Genomic DNA, 21,036 nt, shown 5'->3' with positions numbered 1-21,036 from the left:
ATCTTATGCAAGGAAACAAACTATTCACAAAACATGTAATACTGAACCAGCCGTAAAATGCTATTTATTTCTTATTCTGTAGGGAACAAAGGGATATCCTGGACCAAAAGGAGATGAAGGAGATCCTGGAGATCCTGGTGATGATGTGAGTGTGATGGTTTATTATACAGAGTTGTCTTCAAATCTCAAATTCTACCATTTCTGTCAATAATCCTATATTTTTATTATGAATAGGCTTTGTCATGCCAGAGATAAAAGTCTGAACAAAAAAGCTGACCACACCCTATACAAATTGATTGTACAATCTCTTGTTTTGCAAGGGCCTGCCTTGTTTGATACTATTTGAATTAATTATTTAGGTTTGTCCTCATATTACATTTTTGGTCTATAAAGGTGATTGTACAGAGTGTGTACAATACAATTGTATACTGTATGGCCAGCCTAAGGCAAGACTGATAAACTGATTTTGCATCTATTGACCATTTATCATCTATAAGATAGCTTATTTTTCAGGGATCTGATGTGCTAGAACTCCTCTAGTTCGGCCATCAACATAGAATTCAATTTTGGTGCTTTGTAACTACTTGGTGTAAGTAACAGGTGGTATGAAAGACCTTTGTACCGACAGCTCAATAATGGAAAACCAAGTATCTCAGATACATGAGATATTTGGAAATAAATGACTGCTGCACGCTGTTTGAAGTTTAAGTTTACCTTCATACTCTAGCACAGTGTTTCTCAATTCCAGTCCTCAAGGCGCCCCAACAGGTCATGTTTTTAGGATTTCCCTCAGATGAAACGGCTGTGGTAATTACAAAGGCAATGCAATTGATCAAATCACCTGTGCAAAATAATGGAAAGACTGAAAACATGACCTGTTGGGGCGCCTTGAGGACTGGAGTTGAGAAACACTGCTCTAGCAGTTCAGTAACTGAGGCCTCGTACACACGACCATTTTCCTCGACAGAATCCATCAAGAAACTTGGTGGCAGAGCTTTTTTGCCGAGGAAAACGGTTGTGTGTATGTTTTTCATCGAGAAAACTGTAGAGGAACTTGACGAGAAAAAAAGAGAACAAGTTCTCTTTTTCCTCGACGGGAGTCTCAATTTCCTCGTCGTGTTTCTCGTCGGGCTGGTTTTCGACAAGAAACACATTTGTGTGTATGCTAAGAAACCCGCGCATGCTCAGAATAAAGTATGAGACGGGAGCGCACCTTTGGTAAAAGTAGCGTTTGTAATGGAGATAACACATTTGTCAAGCTGTAACAGTCTGAAAAGTGCAAATTGTCTCTTACCAAACTTTTACTTAACACGCAGTAACATGAGATTAGCAAAAGCAGCCCCAAGGGTTGTGCCAGTGGAATCGAACTTCCCCTGCCGTTGTATGTGTTGTACGTCACCGCGTTTGAGAACGAGGAGTGTTGGTCTTGACAGTGTGTACGCAAAGCAAGCTTGTCAAGTTTCTCCACAAGCCTGACAAGGAACTCGTCGAGGAAAACGATGTGTCTTTTCCGACGAGTTCCCCCGGTCGTGTGTACGAGGCCTCAGGCTCAAAACTGCTTTATTATTATTATTATACAGGATTTATATAGCGCCAACAGTTTGCGCATCGCTTTATATCCGGGAAGACAGTACAGTCACAATCCAAATCAATACAGGAGGGATCAGAGGGCCCTGCTCGTTAGAGCTTGCAATCTAGAAGGGCTTCATCAATGATACCAAAAAATAGTTAGTGTGTTTCTTTTAACCTCCCTGGCGGTATGATTCTTTCAGAAAAAAGATGCTGAAAGCGGTACCATTATTTGCAAGGAAATTTGGCTTTTTATATTGTAGGTCTGTAATTTTTAGGAATAACTCACTTAACCACTTAAGCCCCGGACCATATTGCTGCCCAAAGACCCAAGGTGTTTTTACAGTTTGGGACTGCGTCGCTTTAACAGACAATTGCGCGGTCGTGCGACGTGGCTCCCAAACAAAATTGGCGTCCTTTTTTTCCCACAAATAGAGCTTTCTTTTGGTGGTATTTGATCACCTCGGCGGTTTTTATTTTTTGCGCTATAAACAAAAATAGAGCGACAATTTTGAAAAAAATGCAATATTTTTTACTTTTTGCTATAATAAATATCCCCCAAAAACATATAGAAAATTTTTTTTTTTCCTCAGTTTAGGCCGATACGTATTCTTGTACCTATTTTTGGTAAAAAAAATCGCAATAAGCGTTTATCGATTGGTTTGCGCAAAATTTATAGCGTTTACAAAATAGGGGATAGTTTTATTGCATTTTTATTATTTTTTTTTTTTTACTACTAATGGCGGCGATCAGCGATTTTTTTCGTGACTGCGACATTATGGCGGACACTTCGGACAATTTTTACACATTTTGGGGATTTTTGTCATTTTCACAGCAAAAAATGCATTTAAATTGCATTCTTTATTGTGAAAATGACAGTTGCAGTTTGGGAGTTAACCACAGGTGGCGCTGTAGGATTTGGTGTACACTGTGTGTGTGTTTACAACAGTAGGGGGGTGTGGCTGTAGTAATGACGTCATTGATCGTGTCTTCCCTATAAAGGGAATGACGCGATCGATGCGCCGACACAGTGAAGCACGGGGAAGCCGTGTTTACACACGGCTCTCCCCGTTCTTCAGCTCCGGGGAGCGATCGCGACGGAGCGGCTATAAACAAATAGCCGCGCCGTCGTCCCGGATCGCTCCCCGAGGGGACCCGACCGCCGCAAGTCGCGGGGGGGGTCCCGATCGGACCCCCCACCCACGTCTAGGCAGGGACGTACAGGTACGCCAATGTGCCTGTACGTGCCATTCTGCCGACGTATATGTACAGGCGGCGGTCGGGAAGGGGTTAAATCTGACCAAACAAGATTCTAATAGGCATCCCGGGTATGACATTTTTTTAAAAACAAAATTATAAATTATAATATAATAAATAATTATAAATAATTATAACAAATAATAATATAATTATAATAAAAATTATTCAATAATGTAATCAAATCAAAATCACTGAAATTTGCTCAGTTGCAGAATTGTTGCTGTCATTATTTTTTTTTTTTTATGACGAATTTCCCCACAAATCGCTATCGCACAATTCTGCAAGTGATTATAATTTATTATCGCTGTTTTTTAGCTGATCTAAAACCATTTTTGACATAAAGGGACACTTTTGGTTGCTATGGACAATCTACAGTTTGCAGGGAGAAAGAAACATTTTTATTATATAAAATGACATGCATGACACAGGACAGACCACTAGGGACAAGGGGGGTGTGTTTTTTTTTACATACAGTACTGTAATCTATAAGATTACAGTATACTGTATGTAAAGTGTTTGTTTACTTTTTTGAATTTGGCGCCGTTCTCCGTCCCCGTGCGTCGTAACGTCGCAGGGAATGGAGATCGGCGTCACACAGAGGCACTGTGTGAATCGAGCGAGGTCCCGCTCGCTCACACAGCGCGGTGGCATCGCTGGATCCAGGGACAAGGTAAGTAAACCATGCCTGTGGATCTAGCGAGGCGAGCCCGAGTCTGACTCGGGGTTACCGCTCGCAGCAGGAAAATCTAACCCCGAGTCAGACTCGGGAATACCGCCAGGCAGGTTAAAGCCTTACTCTAGACATGCCCCGCACCCCCCCTTTTTTAATGAGATATCTTGATGCTTTGTTGGAGTTCAGTTCTTCTACAACTATAAAGCTTTATATTCTCTCTATATTGCCCACTACACTGCACATTGTTCTTGGAGAATATCGAACAGGTAAAAAGCTGCACAAAAATAAGCACAATGAATAAGAGCCAAGGGAGCTACGCAAAGCATACAGCATATTAGTCATCATGTTTATTATATATTCCTCAAAGATGTTTGAAGGTCAATAAATATTACATTTGAATACATATTTTTTGTTCTGTGTGTCATATTTTAGAGTCCAGATAAAGGTCCTGATGGGCCCAATGGACAAAAGGGTTACAGAGGACCAGAAGGACCATCGGTGAGTATAATGACACAAATAGCAGGTATAAAAGTAAAAAAAAAAATGCATGCTCTCATTATTATAATATTCAATTTAGGAGCAAAATACCATTTTGCTTCCAATAACACTGTTGAAATGAGTACACATACAGTTTGAATCTCTGTAAGGGTCTGGGTTGGTGGCTTTTTGTTTGGATCAGAACAGCTTCTCTCCCCATAGAAGTCAACTGGAATGCAAAGGCACCTTGATGCAGGTTGATGCAGCTAAGAAGGAGGTCAATTGCAGGTCAAGTGCACCTGTCATCGTACTCTGAATGATCTCAGAAGCATCTCAAACTAATTTTAAATGCAAGCTAGATGCACCTGAAAGCTGCATTTGCCTGCTGATATTTAGTCATTGATGTAAGGCATCATATGTTTTACATTTTATTGTATGTATCCATGCTTTTGTGAATATGTAGAATTAGTGTTTTCGAGTGATATCATTTTTAAAGTACATCACGCAGCCTGTCATATAGTAATCTTAAACAATCAATAGTAGACTTTAAATTAAAAAAAAACTGTATCCTGTGTATTTATTTATTAAGTATACACAGTATTCTCAGGCCTCGTACACACGACCAGTTTCCTCGGCAGAATTCAGCTTCCGACCGAGTTTCTGGCTGAATTCTGCCGAGGAAACTGGTAGTGTGTACACTTTCGGCCGAGGAAGCCGACGAGGAGCTCGGCGAGGAAATAGAGAACATGTTCTCTATTTCCTCGTTGTTCAATGGGAGCTCTCGCCCCGCCGAGCTCCTCGGCGGCTTCAGGGCTGAACTGGCCGAGGAACTCGATGTGTTTGGCACGTCGAGTTCCTCGGCCGTGTGTACGAGGCTTTATACAAAGTTTGGATTTGGGCTGCCTGATGTCAGGCTCAGATGCTGCTTGCAACCTTCTAATAAGCATCTGCAGCATTTCTAAACATGGTAATGTTCAGCATACAGATGCCAGAAAGCAGTGCTGATATCCTTAACTGTTCTCCTATGAGAGATTACTGGCAGTTTTACTGCCTCTTACGATGTAATATCATTTAGCACTCTGTGGCTGGAATAGTTTGTGCTCTAATTTTGTTGACTACATTTTCTCTTTGAACATCTTCCCTTCTAGGGACCTCCAGGACCTCCAGGCCCACCAGGCCCAGATGTGAGTCATGTTTTGTTCTTGTTGGCATTTTGCCTGGTAATAATATTCTGCCCCCTTTATTGCAGTGATGTAGCCATTAATGTGGGGTTGTGATAACACGTTGTTGGAGACTGCCAGAACCTAAACTACTAGGCATAGCATCCCAACTTTTGGTTAAATATTGATGTCCTGTCTGCCAGTCACTGGCATTACGAGATTCCATGCAGAAATACAAGGCAATATGAAACATTTATTCCAAGTGACTCATTCTTTGTCTAAAAGAGGAGCTTGGATGGTGTCCATTACTAGAGAGTTTTACCGTTTAAGGTCTGGTTTACACATTTACTTAGAAAGGCAACCAATCTTTTTCATGTGTATTCACAGGAGTGTGAAATTCTGGACATTATCATGAAGATGTGCTGTAAGTACTAACCCAATTATCTTTAATAGTTCATTCTAGGGAGGTTCCAAGAAAATTAAATCATCTACATTAGTGCAGTATGTTTCTAAAGCATATGATCCTATCCAAGCAATAAAACTAGGATCCAGCACATGTACCAGCAATGTGTCAGTCATTCCACTCCATGAGTATATTGGGAATTACGCAAATGCTAGACTATATGCCAGATAGTAAAAGACAGAGAGGAACAGCCAGTGTACTGTTTAGAATTATTTCATTATTGTGAGGTGTGGCCACATCTCTTCCGGGATTGACTTCCGGGTATCGCGGCTCTGGCACTGTGATTGGCCGGAGCCGCGATGCGCAGGAGCCGCCAGTCACGGCACGGCCTCCATTAGGAACAGCACGCTAGTCGTTGCTAAAGCGTGCCTGTGCCATTGTCTATGGCGCATTCGCCGTAGACATCGGCGCCCATGATTTTTGTAAATATCTCCTAAACCGTGGAGGTTTAGGAGATATTTCAAGCACCTACAGGTAAGACTTAATTTAGGCTTACCTGTAGGTAAAAGTGGTTGTAACAGGGTTAAAACCAATTTAAAATGTACCTGTGCTATGCCCATGCAGGAAAAATCATGTTTGCTTTAATGTGGCCATGCATAGCTCGGAGTACCGCTCTAGACATGCATCCATGTACTCCATGATTACGCCCTGTGGGTGGTTTACATCTAGGGTACTGGAAAAAACACTTTTACTTACTCAATCTTCGACCCCTGCAAGCTCCCTCATGCTACAAGATCAGAATCCGTAGCCTCTACTCCCCATGTTTCTGCGGTTGTAGGTCCTCTGCACTAAACATGAGAACACTGAGGAACAGTCCACTGCTGGAGCATAGGGGAGCGCCATCTGCCACAGTAGCAGCGGATCGAATAAGCAAAACCATTTTTTCATGTCCCCCAGACCTAAACAAACTTTTAATCCTTGAAGTTAGGGGGGCAGTCTCGGCATGCCCATGCCATGTGATAGCATTGGGCCAATCATCAAGTACCAGTACTGCAACATTGCAGGGAAAGGAATGGGACAAATGCTTCTTCATACAAAAAGATATATAGGTGCTGCTGGGCAGGGATATATAATAGCAAACCTGTTGAATGCCCTTTGTGGGCGAAGCACAAGCTAGGTGTCTGTATAAGCTAAGAACTCATAAGATCTGAAAAACAGAGAAAAAAAAGCTCACTGTGCTTTATAAATGACTCCCAATGATAGCAGTAAGTAAAATAATGCAGAGTAACCACGTTGTATAACTAGTTTTAAATACACTGCTTTGTGTCTTGGATGATAAGTCCAGATTCCCAGCTGTTAAACAATATATTGTTCATAAAGGTATAAAGCATTTGATATGAAGGGTAATTGACATGATATCAGCGCCTGTAGTTATATGTGTAAATGTCATTTTTGAAGAACGTTAAAAAGGTTAGTCTGGCAAAAATTAGAGGTTAGTAATACATTTAACAATATTTGGTTGAGGAGTCTTTTCTGAGCTTATTTGATTGAAAGGTCTGATATTGGATTATTTGTAATTGGATGACCTTCTTCTCATGTCTGCTCTGACTCGTGATGTTTTATATGCTCTGTAAGAACTGTCCTTCAGCACTTCAGAGAGTTCTTTTGTAATGTTTGCACTCTGTATGTCTGATGTCAGGCCTGTTCATTCTCAGCCGTATCTTTGATGTTGGCTTTGTTTATGACATGATGTTTTTGATTGGCTTTTAACTGTCTGTTTTCGTTTTTCAGCTTGCTGTGGTAAGTATGTGCTGTTTTCTTCTAATCCTACACTTATGTTTTCCTCTTTGGCTTGCACTGATGCATGTTTCCACTTCTCTTGTTATCCCTCCCGTACCAGTGGGCCCAAAAATTGTCCTGATTCTTGAGGCATGACAACTGCCCATGTTGTGTATCATACAATTTGCCTTTTCCTATATATACTCTCATATGATAGGTGTCCTGACTGTATCCAGAATCATGACTACCTATCTTCTTTGCTTTTTCTTTGATGTTATTCTTTCCCGTAACAGGGTAGTTGTTAATGTTTTTAGCCCTTAGCTTCTTCACTCATGTGGTGTAGCTGTCATCTATATATGACATTTGAGCCCTTATCTGAAATAAACTAAAGATCAAAGGGGACCCTTTCTGTACTGACCAGTCAACTCAGCATGTTAGATTTTAGACTACAAAGCAATTGGCTCTCCCATGAAAGTTTCTTCTACATTTATCCTGAATAAATAATGTTGTATTGGATTTTATTCTTCAGAATACCACAGTTTACTGAATAAAGCTTATCCGTGTGCTGTCTGATCTTGCAACAGATGCATGAAACACTATGGGGAAGACCTTCTAAGGCTGGGTTCACACTACTACACTACTTTCATCCTACTTTGCTCTGTGTTCAATGTTTCCCTATGAGAGCGTCTTGTAGCGTCCTACACAAGTCGGTCCGACTTTGAAAATGCTCCCTGTACTACTTTTGGTCCTACATTGATCCTACTTCAGGCCCATTGAATATCATTGAAGTCGGACCAAAGTAGTATCCTGTTCATGAAAGTAGGATGGATGTAGGACCAATGTAGGATAAATGTAGGACCAATGTAGCAGAGCAAAGTAGGATGAAAGTAGTGTAGTAGTGTGAACCCAGCCTCAAGCTGGTGCACACAGAATCTGGTGCAGCTGTGCATAGTAACCAATTAGCTTATACTATTACTGCTGGTTCACACAGCGCGACTTTGCAAGGCGACTTCAGCACGGCTTCAGCGCGACTTAGAGCAACTTACAACGCAACTCCAGGATAGGCAACTTTGGCTGTGGCCAATCACAGAATAATCAGCTCTGTGGGAGGGAGGGGTTTGCCTGAGTAAACTATTTTCTTTTCCTGTAAAGTAGCTTCAGTTAAGATGGAGATCCGACTTTGGAGGCAACTTCCATTGAAATCTATGGGTACAAGTTGCCTAGAAGTCGCCTTGAAGTAGTACAGCAACCTTTTCTGAAGTCGGAGCGATTTCAGTAGTGTACAATAAGACGGCTCTCATTGACTAACATGGTATTTCTGATGTCAAGCAACTTGGGGCGACTTGAGGTCTGACAAGTCAGATCCCAAGTCGCTGTAGTGTGAACCGGCACTGATCTTGTTTAATTAAGCTTTGACAAGAAAACCTAGAAGCTGATACTAAACACAGCTGCATCAGATTCTGTGTGCACCAGTTTTAGTAAATCTCCCCCTATAGGTCTTTACAGACTTTCAACTGCAACAGAACACTATTCATGGTGCCATTTTTCATTTTCTTTATAGACTGCGTATGTGGTCCTATTGATGTACTTTTCGTACTTGACAGTTCTGAAAGTATTGGTAACACCAATTTCCAGCTAGCAAAAGAATTTATAATAAAGGTTATTGATCGTTTGAGCAGGGACGAACATGTCAAGGTGAGAATAATTACAAATATTACATCAGATGATATTTTATAAGTCATCAATTTACACGTATCTTTTCTTTTTTTTTTTTTTTTACCATCAATATACACTTATAATATTTGCATGCTGCAAGTTTTACCAAATAAATATCACTATTACTAAACTGCATTTTATTACAATTCTCTTTACTAAATATGACAAAGTACAGAAATGTATAGCTAACAGCTTTTAGTTTAGTACAGTTACATTCACAGTTTAGTAGAGAGTTATCATATTGTTTGACTTTGCAGTTTGACTCTGGAGAATCCCGAGTTGGAGTGGTGCAGTACAGCCATGGAGACACCCAGGAATCTGTAGCCATGGGAGATGCCAATATCCAGACTATTGGGCAGCTGAAAGAGTAAGTGACATTTTTTTACATTCAATCAACTTGGAACAAATATACATATGTACAATATATTCAAAAGAGTATTTAAAGCGTAAAGAGTATTTAAAGTAAACCAATCCCTAAAACAGTTTCATTTACCGCACGTGCTGGAAATGTAACACTCCCATTGGTTGTGCTCTCAACCAAACTGTCAAGCCATCCAATGGCTGGTGTCATAACTGATCACATGTGCAGCATTGTGGCAGTTGTAGATTAAACAGAGGCAAAGATGGCAGCTTCCTTGGCTGAAAACAGTAGGGTTTTCTTACACTTTAAGGAAAAAATTTCCACATCCAAATAAAAAGCAAATTTAAAGCTTTAAACATTACAAGTCCATCTGCTAGCTGTGGAGCTAGATACAACTCCACATTCAAAGTTGTATTAGTCACTATAATGAAAAAAATGTATATAATGAATATAATCATAATTGTATTACCTAAAATGAACATGTGCTTTCCTCATTCAGAATAAAGCAACAAGATGACTTTAATACCATCTCTACCAGCTGCACATACTTACTTACCTTGACCCCTCACCATTCCATTAAAGCAGAGTTCCACCCTATTTTGCAACTTCTTCTTAAAGGAATGACCACCTCTCCACTAGTTTTTGGATATTTTTTGTTTCTTTTTACTTACCTTATGTAAAGTACTGAGTGTACTTCCTTCCTACCTCGGCCGCCCACAGAATCATTTCCTACTTCCCCCGCTGCCTTCTGGGACCTGTGTGTGTCCCAGAAGCCGACGGGCCATCAGAAAGCGCTGCATAACTCACGCATGCACAGTAGGAAACCAGTGGTAACGCCTGCAGGCTCCACTGCCAGTTTCTCTTAGTTACAATGGCGGCACCTGAACCCGAGCCAATGGGGCAGACATTGCGGGCTCCCTGGACAGGTAAGTGTCCTTAATAAAAGTCAGCAGCTACAGTGTTTGTAGCTGCTGACTTATAAAAAAATAAAAAATCTTGTGGCTGAAACGCCACTTTAAGTCAGTGAGAGTGAAAAAAAAAATTGAAATAGCAAAATTGCATTTTGAGCTGATACTACCTATGTTTGCATGAGTTTTTATTTTAGGTTTTTAATCAATGAACCTTCATAGATTAGGTCTATACTTGAAGACTGATATCAGATGTTCAGTCTTGCCCAGGGTCCTCACCTGAGAACATAAAAGAGTCAGGTGATTAGGGGCACAGGGCTGACCTTTAGTGAAATCTCTAAGTTATGTGTAGGCAATGCAGACATAGATTGCATAAAAAAAAATGGGCACACTCAATGGACTACTTAGCCTTTTTTCTGCTGTCACTTTTCTATGTTTCTAAAAGTGGTGGTCTGTCCACTAGGGGCCGCCTGATCTACATACAGGGATGCCGGACCATGGATTCTAATGGGGGGAGGGGGTTTTGAAGCACATGATTAGAGCCAGACGCTCTAATAGGCTTCAAAAAAGGGTGGTCTCGGGGCGCAGAGCTCTGCGCTCTGAGCCCATCCAGTTGTGTGACAATAGCGAATTAATATTTGCTATTGTAATACTGAATCTCCTCCCGGCCAATCAGGAAATGGGTCATGAGACCCATTACCTGATTGACTAAAATGAAAGCCGATCGGATTGGCCGACAGGAGACGCACGGTGCATGGGGGAGAGGGGGGAAAAGATACACGTTGGGGAATCGAGCAGCAAGCAAGCAGCCCGCAGAGAAGCCTCCACCGCCGCTGCCATGCTGCCCTCAAGATGGGGTAAGTGACTCACCGACTGGGGGGATGGGCCCGTGACCCGGCCATCTGTGACCCTACCGACCGGGTGGCGGCGGGTGGATTGTTTGCTCCCCCCCCCAGCACATTAGCAGGGCTACAAACTGGACAATAACAGGCATATCCTTGTGAACATTTCTGCTTAAATATATGTAAACCCTTACCTTGTAAAACAACCCATTCAGTTCAAAATAGAAATGAAAGACAAAACATTTGTGTTTATATTTAAAAATAATTCTAAGTACCTTTTTCTTGTATATAAGTTATCATATAACCTCTGTATGCAACTGCATAAGGAAAGGTGAGGGTGAAGGCTGCATGGGGGTGTGTCAACAAGAGGCAGAGAAAACAGCATACTAATTTTTCCAGTGAAAGAATGTACGGGGTGGGGGTATCAGCGCCCAATGGAGTGCAGGCAGGACTGCAGGAGTGCAGCACAGCCAGAAAACTGACCACACTGGAATGGATGTGCTTCCATGCCTAGCGTTGTCAGTTTAAATAGTAAACCAGGGGTACTGGTAGGATCACCATGTATTTCACATAAAGGAAGGAATGCAAAGGGAACAAGATACTTTTTAACATAAATGTATGGTACTTCAGACACATATAATTAATATGAAATGTTGGGGTAACAAACACTTTAATGCAAAAAAAATAAAAAATTCCAGTTCGAATTTAAGCCAAATATTTTATTTTTCTGCTATCATAGGAAGCAGGAATGATATTTCATATTGCAAAAACTTTGCATCATTTCTATTTGCAGGGCGATTAAGAAATTGGGCTGGATAGCCGGTGGTACCTGGACTGGAGAGGCACTTGCTTTCACTAAAGATAACCTACTAAAGAAGTTTGCATCAGACAAGAGAGTAGCACTTGTTTTGACAGATGGCCACTCTGATATCCTGAGGGACAAGACACCACTGAACACATTGTGCGAGGTTGCTCCGGTGAGTAGATATATGTGGTCATTACAATTCTGACCATGCATTAATACATTAAAGCTCACATTTCTTGTATCTTGCATAGGTTGTGTCTTTGGGAGTTGGGGACATCTTCCAGTCTGCTGCAAACCCTGATCAGCTGGGTGAGATTGCATGTGGAGGAGCATCAAAAACCCCAGGACTGTCTCTACAGAAGGCCAGCTATACGGAACTGCTTGATGATGGCTTCCTGCACAATTTGACTGCTCATATTTGTAAAGGTAACACTCTTTTTCTAAGAAATGTATTTTAGTAAGATTTGTGTTGCTAAGGATACTTTTAGTTTATACATATATTTTTTTGCCCTTTAAATTTACTTCTTATGATGTAAGTTATTTATTTTTTCCCTTGCAGATAAGAAGTGTCCTGATTACACTTGTGCCAGTAAGTATAGTGCTTGTTCCATCTATTATGCATGATGTTTTAGCTTGTAGATACATAGGCCCGGATTCAGAAAGGAGTTACGACGGCGTATCTCCAGATACGCCGTCGTAACTCTGAGTGTGAGGCGTCGCATCTCTGCGCCTGATTCATAGAATCAGATACGCCTCACTGTTGCCTAGATACGAGCGGCGTAATTCTCCTACGCCGTCGTATTTACGCTGGCCGCTAGGTGGCGCTTTTGTTGATTTCCACGTAGAATATGTAAATGAGCTAGATAAGCCGATTCAGAAACGTATGTGCGCCCGGCGCATTGATTTACGTCGTTTACGTAAGGCTTTTTTTGGCGTAAAGTTACCCCTGCTATATGAGGCGCAGCCAATGTTAAGTATGGACGTCGGGACAGCGGCGAATTTTGCGTTGTTTACGTTGTTTGCGTAAGTCGTACGCGAATAGGGCTGTGCGTAAGTTACGTTCACGTCTAAAGCATTTAGGCGTGATTTGGAGCATGCGCACTGGGATACTTTCACGGACGGCGCATGCGCCGTTCGTAAGGAGCGTCAATTACGTGGGGTCACGATTAATTACCATACAAAACGCCCCCTACCAGCCTATTTTGAATTAGGCGGGTTTACGCCGGCCCATATACGCTACGCCGCCGTAACTTCGGGCGCAAGTTCTTTCTGAATACGGGACTTGCCTCTCAAAGTTACGGCGGCGTAGCGTATATGAGATACGCTACGCCCGCCTAAAGATAGGCATTTCTCTCTGAATCTGGCCCATACTGTTCATTTACAGATAATTGCAAATAATTAAGCCGCTTTTTGTTTCATCTTCTTTTATGGACCTCTTTATTATACCTATGATGAATCATTGTATCACTTCCTGTCTCAGAGACAGGACATCAGATAGCTTTTGGAAACTAATTTTTTTGCAGCATAAAAATAAGAGACATACATGTAAACAGAAAACAAATCAGCGCAATAAATACATAAATGACAAGCAGCTGAACACTAGGAGTCAATTCAAAAAATTCCTGTGATAAATGTACAAAAGATAGTGCAGCGCTAATAGCAAGTCCATATAAAAGTCATCCACCATCATGGACCAAGAAATCGGATTCCCAAATGATACCAATGGAAGGTAAGTTCAATCATGTAAAAGAAGGACAAACCATAGTGCTCTCCGCAATACCGAACGTTGCGTCTCTTGGGGCGGGACTTTTTCAGCGGATGTCTGGTGGGACGCAACGTTCGGTGGGGAAGGATGTGACGTCACCCGCAGCCGTTCTACTGTGTTTCACATCTTGTTGACTCGCCTGGCACTGGCTCTAGTGCCTTTGTTTGTGAGGTTTTTATATTTTATATTAAAATCTTATACTGGTATTGCGGAGAGCACTATGGTTTGTCCTTCTTTTACATGATTGAACTTACCTTCCATTGGTATCATTTGGGAATCCGATTGCTTGGTCCATGTTGGAGCTTATGCCTGGATTTTACCCTCATGGGAAAGCGTGTTTGACCCTATCTAACAGAGGGTCTATCCTGTGAGGTGAGCGGCCATTTCTGTCACTGGTGAAGGTGTCTTACTACAATCCACGCTCATCACCCGCATGTTTTTTTACCTACAGTTACATTTTAAAGATCACGTGGATGATTTTTATATGGACTTGCTATTAGCGCTGCACTATCTTTTGTACAAGAGACATACATGTCCTAGAAAGGGCTTTTCACAAAAAAAAAAAAGAGAAACATAACGACTAAATTTGCATTATATATTATTATGAAGAATTCTGTTATAATGTTCTGATCTTTGTTAAAGGGTAAGCTCATCCAAATTACAGTATATAGGCGGATGTCTTTTAAATCCCATTTCCCAACCCTCCCAGGCGGTATGATTATGTCAGATTTTTTAATCTCAAAGCGGTACACTGTTTTGCATAGAAATTTGGCGTTTTATAGTGTAGGCCTGTAATTTTTAGTATTAACACACTTAAATCTGTCCAAACAAGAGTCTGGTAGACATCCCGGGTATGATAAAGTTTGAAACAAGAAATTATAAAATTATAATTCAAAAATTTATTATTAATATTTATGAAAAATAATAAAATAATAATAATGTGAATTTCCCAACGATTCACTATCACTCAATTCTGCAAGTGTTCTAATTTACTATCACTGTTTTCTAGCTGGTCTAAAACTGCTTTTGACATAAAGGGACACTTTTTGGTTCCCATGGACAATCTTAAGTTTCCAGGCAGAAAGAACAGTGTACAGTACACTGTAATCTGTAAGATTACAGTGTACTGTATGTGTTTTGAATTTCGTACTTTTGAATTTGCCACCGGGCTCAGCCCTCATTCGTCACGACGTTCGCAGGGAACGGAGTGCAGTGTTCTTTCAATTTCTCCAACCACGTCACCATGGTATAGGAAGATTGAGCTGTTTTGACAGCACAGTGGCTAATGAGGACAAAGTTGTCGCCGCCTCAGAGGCGGCCATTTTGTTGGCTAGTAACGGTGCAGAGTAAGAATCTCTGCTCATATTATCCTGCACCGGACTCTATTCAGTTGCCAGTACTGTGTCCAACCATCAATTCATCAAAAACTCCAACTACTGCTGTTTTAAATAAGCCAGAATTTAAGTGGTTGGAGTTTCTGACGGGTTGGAGAAATTGACAGAACACTGGCACACAGGGCATCGGGCAGAGGACACAGTCCACAGACACAGAGGGGGGACATCGCAGGATCCTGGGGACAAGGTAATTAACCTGGACCAGGATCCTGAGATGCAATCCCGAGTGTGGCTTGGGGTTGCCGCTAATGGTACTGAAATTTAACCCTGAGCCATACTCAGGATTGCCGCCAGGGAAGTTAATTATCAGCATTTTCCCATCTACACTACATTGTAGCTTTCAAGTTGCAAAGCAGAGATATTTTACTCCTCCTGCTGCAGACTTCATATTTTAAAAATAGATGAAAAATCTAGAAGCAGGAAAATGCCCACAAATGAGTATAGCTGGTAGCCATAGGTGTGCGCACAGGGTGTCCTGGGCACACCCTAATCACCCTGTGTGATTCAGATTTCCCTTGCCGAATATCACCTACCCCGCCCCCCCCCCCCCCCCGTGATAGAGAAAAGCACTGGAGAATCTGTCCTCAGTCCCTTTCTCTGCTATTTCATCAAAGCCCCTCAATGGGGCTTCTAACAAATTATAAAAAATAATAATAATTATAAAAAAAATGTTTTAAATGACATCAAAATAAAATAATGATAAAAAAAAACTACTGACACCAATCTCGTCCCTACTGACACCGTCCACTGCTCTACTGACACCGTCCACTGCTTTACTGCGCATGTGTGTGTTTGAGCTTTGAGGTGCACACCCTAATGCAATAGGCTGCGCACACCTATGTCTCCACCCTTATTGTCCATAAAAACTTGGCATATCTATTACAAGTGAGCAAAACCATTAAAGGGTCACTAAAGGAATTTTTTTTTTTAGCTAAATAGCTTCCTTTACCTTACTGCAGTCCTGGTTTCATGTCCTCATTGTTCGTTTTTGCTTTGATGTTGCTGTAATTCCTCTCTGTTCTGGACACTTCCTGGTTGTCTGTTTCCTGATCACCACAGTACTGGGAGATTTCTCACTGTGGTGACTAATCAAGGAGGTGTGATTACTGTGTGTCTAAAATCCCTCAGCACCAATCCAGTTTCGTTTTGCAAAACCTTCACTGCCCTCTATTGGCTCTCTGGCTCTGTACATCAGAGAACCAGGAAACAACAGCAAAAACAAAACTAAACTGCAGGTACATTATATGATTGGTTTTTATCTATTTTTAATCATTTTTTAAAAGCAATCAGTTAACTGTTGTGTCTCTATACCCTGTAAACAGTCATTTCAGCAACAAAAAAAAAAATGTTTCCTTTAGTGACCCTTTAAGGACATATGGAATCTTAGGTAAGGAAATTGATCAGTGGAGTGCTACATTACCCTAAGTGGAACAAATATCCCAAAATGGGCTAATTTTAGAAGTTATTCAGTAGGCAGCTCTTCCATGTGTGTAGACCATGTTTTGGCTTCTGTAGGAAACACATTCAGAGGCACGCCAGACTAATAAATGGTCCAGAAATAGACTATTGATTTTAGTATTCATTTAAAGCCAGCACATTTACTGCTATTTGTAGGACCTCTATTATCAGAGTGTGTACAATGTTGAAACTAGGGAAATATGAACAAATAAAACATTTACATTTCTGAGGCTTTTAGTTAAGAGTAATTGATGGCAGTTAGGCAAAACATCTGCTTCAGCTGAGCAAAGAAACAGGAAAACTGGTCCTTCAAAAACTGGTAAAGGTTACCAGCGAACATGTTTTATTGTCAGCTACCAAAAAAAAAATAGACTTTTCTCATTTTTGTAAATTTACTTATAGATGAAATTATACACATGAATGACAAGCTGTCATTTTTTTTTTCTCTTCAGTATCATTTGATGTTCCTGCCGACATCACTCTACTTGTGGACAGCTCTGCAAGTGTTGGCAGCCGAAACTTTGAAATAAGCAAAAGCTTTGTGAAGCGACTGGCACAACGTTTCCTAGAGGCTAAAAGTCCTGCATTTGACTCTGTGAGACTATCTGTGTTACAGTACAGTGGGCGTACTGATCAGAAGGTTGAGCTGCAATTTGTTTCCAACTATACAGAAGCAGTGATTGGAATAGACAGTATGAAGTTTATAAATGGAGGCACAGATGTGGGAGCAGCATTGCGTTCAGTCACAGAACTATATCGTGAAGTTGGTGAACCAGGGTCATCTAAGAAGGTGTTGCTCTTCTCCGATGGAAACACACAATCAGAGGGAACACTTCTACAGGCTGTAAGAGATGCCCGGGCAGCTGGCCTTGAGGTTTCGATTCTGGCAATAGGAAACCGACCTCACGAGGACAATCTAAGAATACTGCTAACGGGTGCTCCTGCTGATTCCAAGATTGCCATAAATGAGAGGAGCCTATTCCGTGTTCCTGATTATGCTTCTCTACTCAAAGGTGTTTTGTACAAGACCGTGAGCCGTCGAGTGTCTCTCAAACCCCAGTAAACTAACAGCACCCCTACAATTAACAAAACAGGCAAGAGTTGTACCTCAGCCACATGCACTGTGGTCTCAGAATATAATGAAGGGGTATGACTTACCCTGCAGATTGTTATTTTGCCTAGTCCATCAAAGCCCCTCTCATACCTTTTACTGGATTTTAAAATGACCTAACTTGTACATTCAACTCAGCCTTGCATAAGAAATGTCTATATTTTTAATAGCTTTTATCCTTCTGGTCTTGAATATCTCAGGGTCCCTAGATGTTTGAAGAACAGTGTCATTTTAATATTGGTTCCCGCAGGTTTATTCTGCCCATTGGCAAACTCTGCTTTTAAAGGGTATGAGAGGTGTCAATAAATTGTGTGTATATATGATGTTACATGTATGTATACTGTAAATTCAGATATACACACAGCATCAAGTTTATTGAAATGTTTACCAGCACTTGAGTTTTGCCCTAGTAAATTTCCCCACAAATTTTATTCTATACAGAATCATCCAGGGATAGCCTACACATTCTATATGCCTATATGCTTTAGACCAAAATGATGGAAACATACTCTTAAAAATGCACTCTGGGGTCACTGTCTATCAAATAAAATATAAGAAAGCTGAAACATTTGCTCTCATTAGAGCCTGCAGAAAACATTTACGACCAGTCCCCAAGAATACCTTAGGACATTTAGAACATTACTAGTTTATATACTACTTACATAGAGAGAACCACTGCAACCTTATATTTTATGATCTGCAACTGTATGTACAGTTGTGTATGACTAAAGTGCACTTATCACATGCATCAATTTTACAATAAATTAGTCAACATCTAGGTATTGCACATTATGGGGTCAATTTACCAAAAGCAAATAGACTGTGCACTTTTCACGTGCAGATGCTTCAGAGCTCAGTAAATTAGATAAAGCTCCACTCTGCAAAGAATACCCAATCACGGAAATGCAAGGAAAAAAACCTGCTTTTTTGCATGTACATTATAGGATGATGGACGTCAGCAGAGCTTCCCCTCATTTACTAAGCTCTGGAGGAACAGCACTTTAAAAAGTGCAGTCTATTTGCCTTTAGTAAATTAATACCTGTGATTTTCTTTTGTCAGTCACATCACAGCTTTCTCAGATTTGGGTTCAATCCACAAAATGGCAACCTGCACTGTAGGTTAACGAGGTAGGTGAGGGGATTCTTAGCAAATTCAATAGAGTGCTAAGAAGGTACACATAAGAAGAAAATAGTTGGCTGATTAGGAAGCACTTTATATACAAAATATTATGATATAGTGGTCAACATCAATCAGAAAATGGAACTTCAAGAAAGGAAATACCATGTAAATGTTCTCTTTATATCCAGATTTGGAATAGTTCCAATGACAGAAGAGTTTGTGCAGGTTGAATGTTCCTTAAGTTTCAAGCATTACAGAAATAAAATCTTTCTACAAATCTCCTTACAATGAAATGTCTTCAGCATTTTATCTAGAGCTTTTTGGTAAACCACTTGCCAAATATAGGTTGCCCAAATATAGAAGTTGTTTAGCTATTTCATGAAGACCTAAAGTTAATACTCGATAATTATGAGAAACTAAACTCTAAATAAAAGTGAATCTGCAGGAATAAAAGTACGGTAATGCTAATGCAGATATAAGCCACAAGTTTAATCTTCTACAAGTGGATTTACTAAAACTGGTGCACACAGAATCTGGTGCAGAAGAGCATGGTCTCTAATCAGCTTCTAGGTTTTATTGTCAATGCTTAATTGAACAAGTTGAAAGTGGAAGCTGATTGGTTACTATGCATAGCTGTACCAACTTCTGTTGATCCCCAGTTTTAGTAAATCGCCCCCTTAGTTTCCATCAGACTCCAGGGAAACAAGAAGAGCCCGCTGACAGGGACCATTGTGTTTTTTTTACTTTTTACTTTGAGAGAATTGTGTAATTTACAATTTAGATGATGAAGTCTCAAAAAACACTTTTCTGCACTTCCATTGAAAATGTGTGCACAAAGACTACCAAGCCTGATACAACATGCTGGAAGTGCAAGGGTTAATTAGTGTTTTCTTATTGGTGCTATATTCAGGGAAATGAAGCACGTGTGGAGTCTTATGACCTAGTTTGTCTCTGTGTACAGGAAATCCTGTAATGCTGTCAGAGCTGGTACAGGTGTGACAGCAATACCTCCTGTACAATACGGTTGTAAGGCCCCTCTTTTTTTCAATCTATGCTCACTCTGGTCTCTGAATAAAGGGTTTTACCACCTACGAGTCTGTGTTCTTTATGTGTGTTTTTCAGATATGCATGGATTTCATTAAAATTGCAGCTTGAACACCATCTTGATTTTATTACTCCCGTCCCTCTTATTCCCTTTTATCTTTATTTTGATTCTCTAGACACTCATATGTTAGTAATAAAGAGTACTGCATGGGAATACTGTAGATCATGCTAAAAATATAGTCATTAAACAAATTAATTCACTGGCTATATAAACTTTAAGGCAAAATACATAAAAGCTTTTACTCAGATCATGAAGAGCGGTGGGTCCTATAACGAACATTTGTGAGGCTTGAGTATTTTATTCTTCAAGTTTTGTGAAACTAGCAAAGCTTACTTCATATTCTGGTCATTAGATTTATTTATGATTCACTCGATAATTCTGTAGTTTTGCAGACAAATGGTATTCTGCAAAGCAATGGGTAAGAGCAGACAATCTATATGGAGGTATTAGGGAGATTTTGAAAAGATAACTTTAACCCCTCTTTCCTTCCCCTTTTATTACCCCAACTTATATTGTTAAAGCAGTACTAAGGCCTTCCCTTTTTTAGTCACACATCCTAACAGTACAATACAGAATTCCTACAAAAATAAATAAATGAGTCTTAAGCCTCGTACACACGACTGGTTTTCTCGGCAAAAACCAGCAAGAAAACTGCTTCTTGCCGAGAAAACCGTTCGTGTGTACGAGGCTTTCAGGTTTCTCGTCAGGAAATCTGGACAGAATAGAACCTGCTCTCTTTTTTCTCATCAAGATTCTTGTCGGCCTGTTTCCCGACGAGAAACCCGATAGTGTGTATACTTGCTTGTCGCCGTGGAAACCCGCTCATGCTCGAAATGACTTTGACGCATGCGCGGTAGCTTTCACGGCCAAGGTTGGTGGCGATGGCATCGAATGTGACGAGCACATGCTCGTCGTATGCAATGACGTTACTGCGTTATTTCCTTTCAAAAGAACTGTGGTTCTTTTGAAACGATAGTCTGTACACTCGGGCGGCAAGAGATTCTTGCAAAGAATATCGTCAGGGAAAACAACGTTTTTTTCCTGACAAGATTCTTGCCCGTGTGTACAGGGCTTAACAGTCTCATCCATCAGTTGCCTGTATGCTGCTCCCCCACATTGTGGTTGAAAAG

The 21,036-nt window shown here is 40.7% G+C and overlaps 1 protein-coding gene across 1 annotated transcript in view; it reads left to right on the top strand.

Annotated features, from left to right (window-relative positions):
* COL6A1 (collagen type VI alpha 1 chain) overlaps nt 1–19,895 on the top strand; it is a 69,752-nt gene extending 49,857 nt beyond the window's left edge. Inside the window, exons 25-35 of the mRNA XM_040357614.1 lie at nt 83–145; nt 3,935–4,000; nt 5,128–5,163; nt 5,527–5,563; nt 7,334–7,342; nt 8,883–9,016; nt 9,295–9,404; nt 11,942–12,125; nt 12,205–12,379; nt 12,513–12,542; nt 17,023–19,895. Of these exons, the coding sequence (XP_040213548.1) occupies nt 83–145; nt 3,935–4,000; nt 5,128–5,163; nt 5,527–5,563; nt 7,334–7,342; nt 8,883–9,016; nt 9,295–9,404; nt 11,942–12,125; nt 12,205–12,379; nt 12,513–12,542; nt 17,023–17,633 (1,455 nt within the window). The 3' untranslated portion in view covers nt 17,634–19,895. The remainder of the gene's footprint in view (nt 1–82; nt 146–3,934; nt 4,001–5,127; nt 5,164–5,526; nt 5,564–7,333; nt 7,343–8,882; nt 9,017–9,294; nt 9,405–11,941; nt 12,126–12,204; nt 12,380–12,512; nt 12,543–17,022) is intronic.
* Nucleotides 19,896–21,036: the final 1,141 nt, after the last annotated feature.

This window comes from Rana temporaria, chromosome 6, assembly GCF_905171775.1.
Source record: "Rana temporaria chromosome 6, aRanTem1.1, whole genome shotgun sequence".
NCBI lineage: Eukaryota > Metazoa > Chordata > Amphibia > Anura > Ranidae > Rana > Rana temporaria.
Note: the sequence above shows the minus strand (reverse complement) of the source record. Positions and strands in the feature narration are given on the sequence as shown.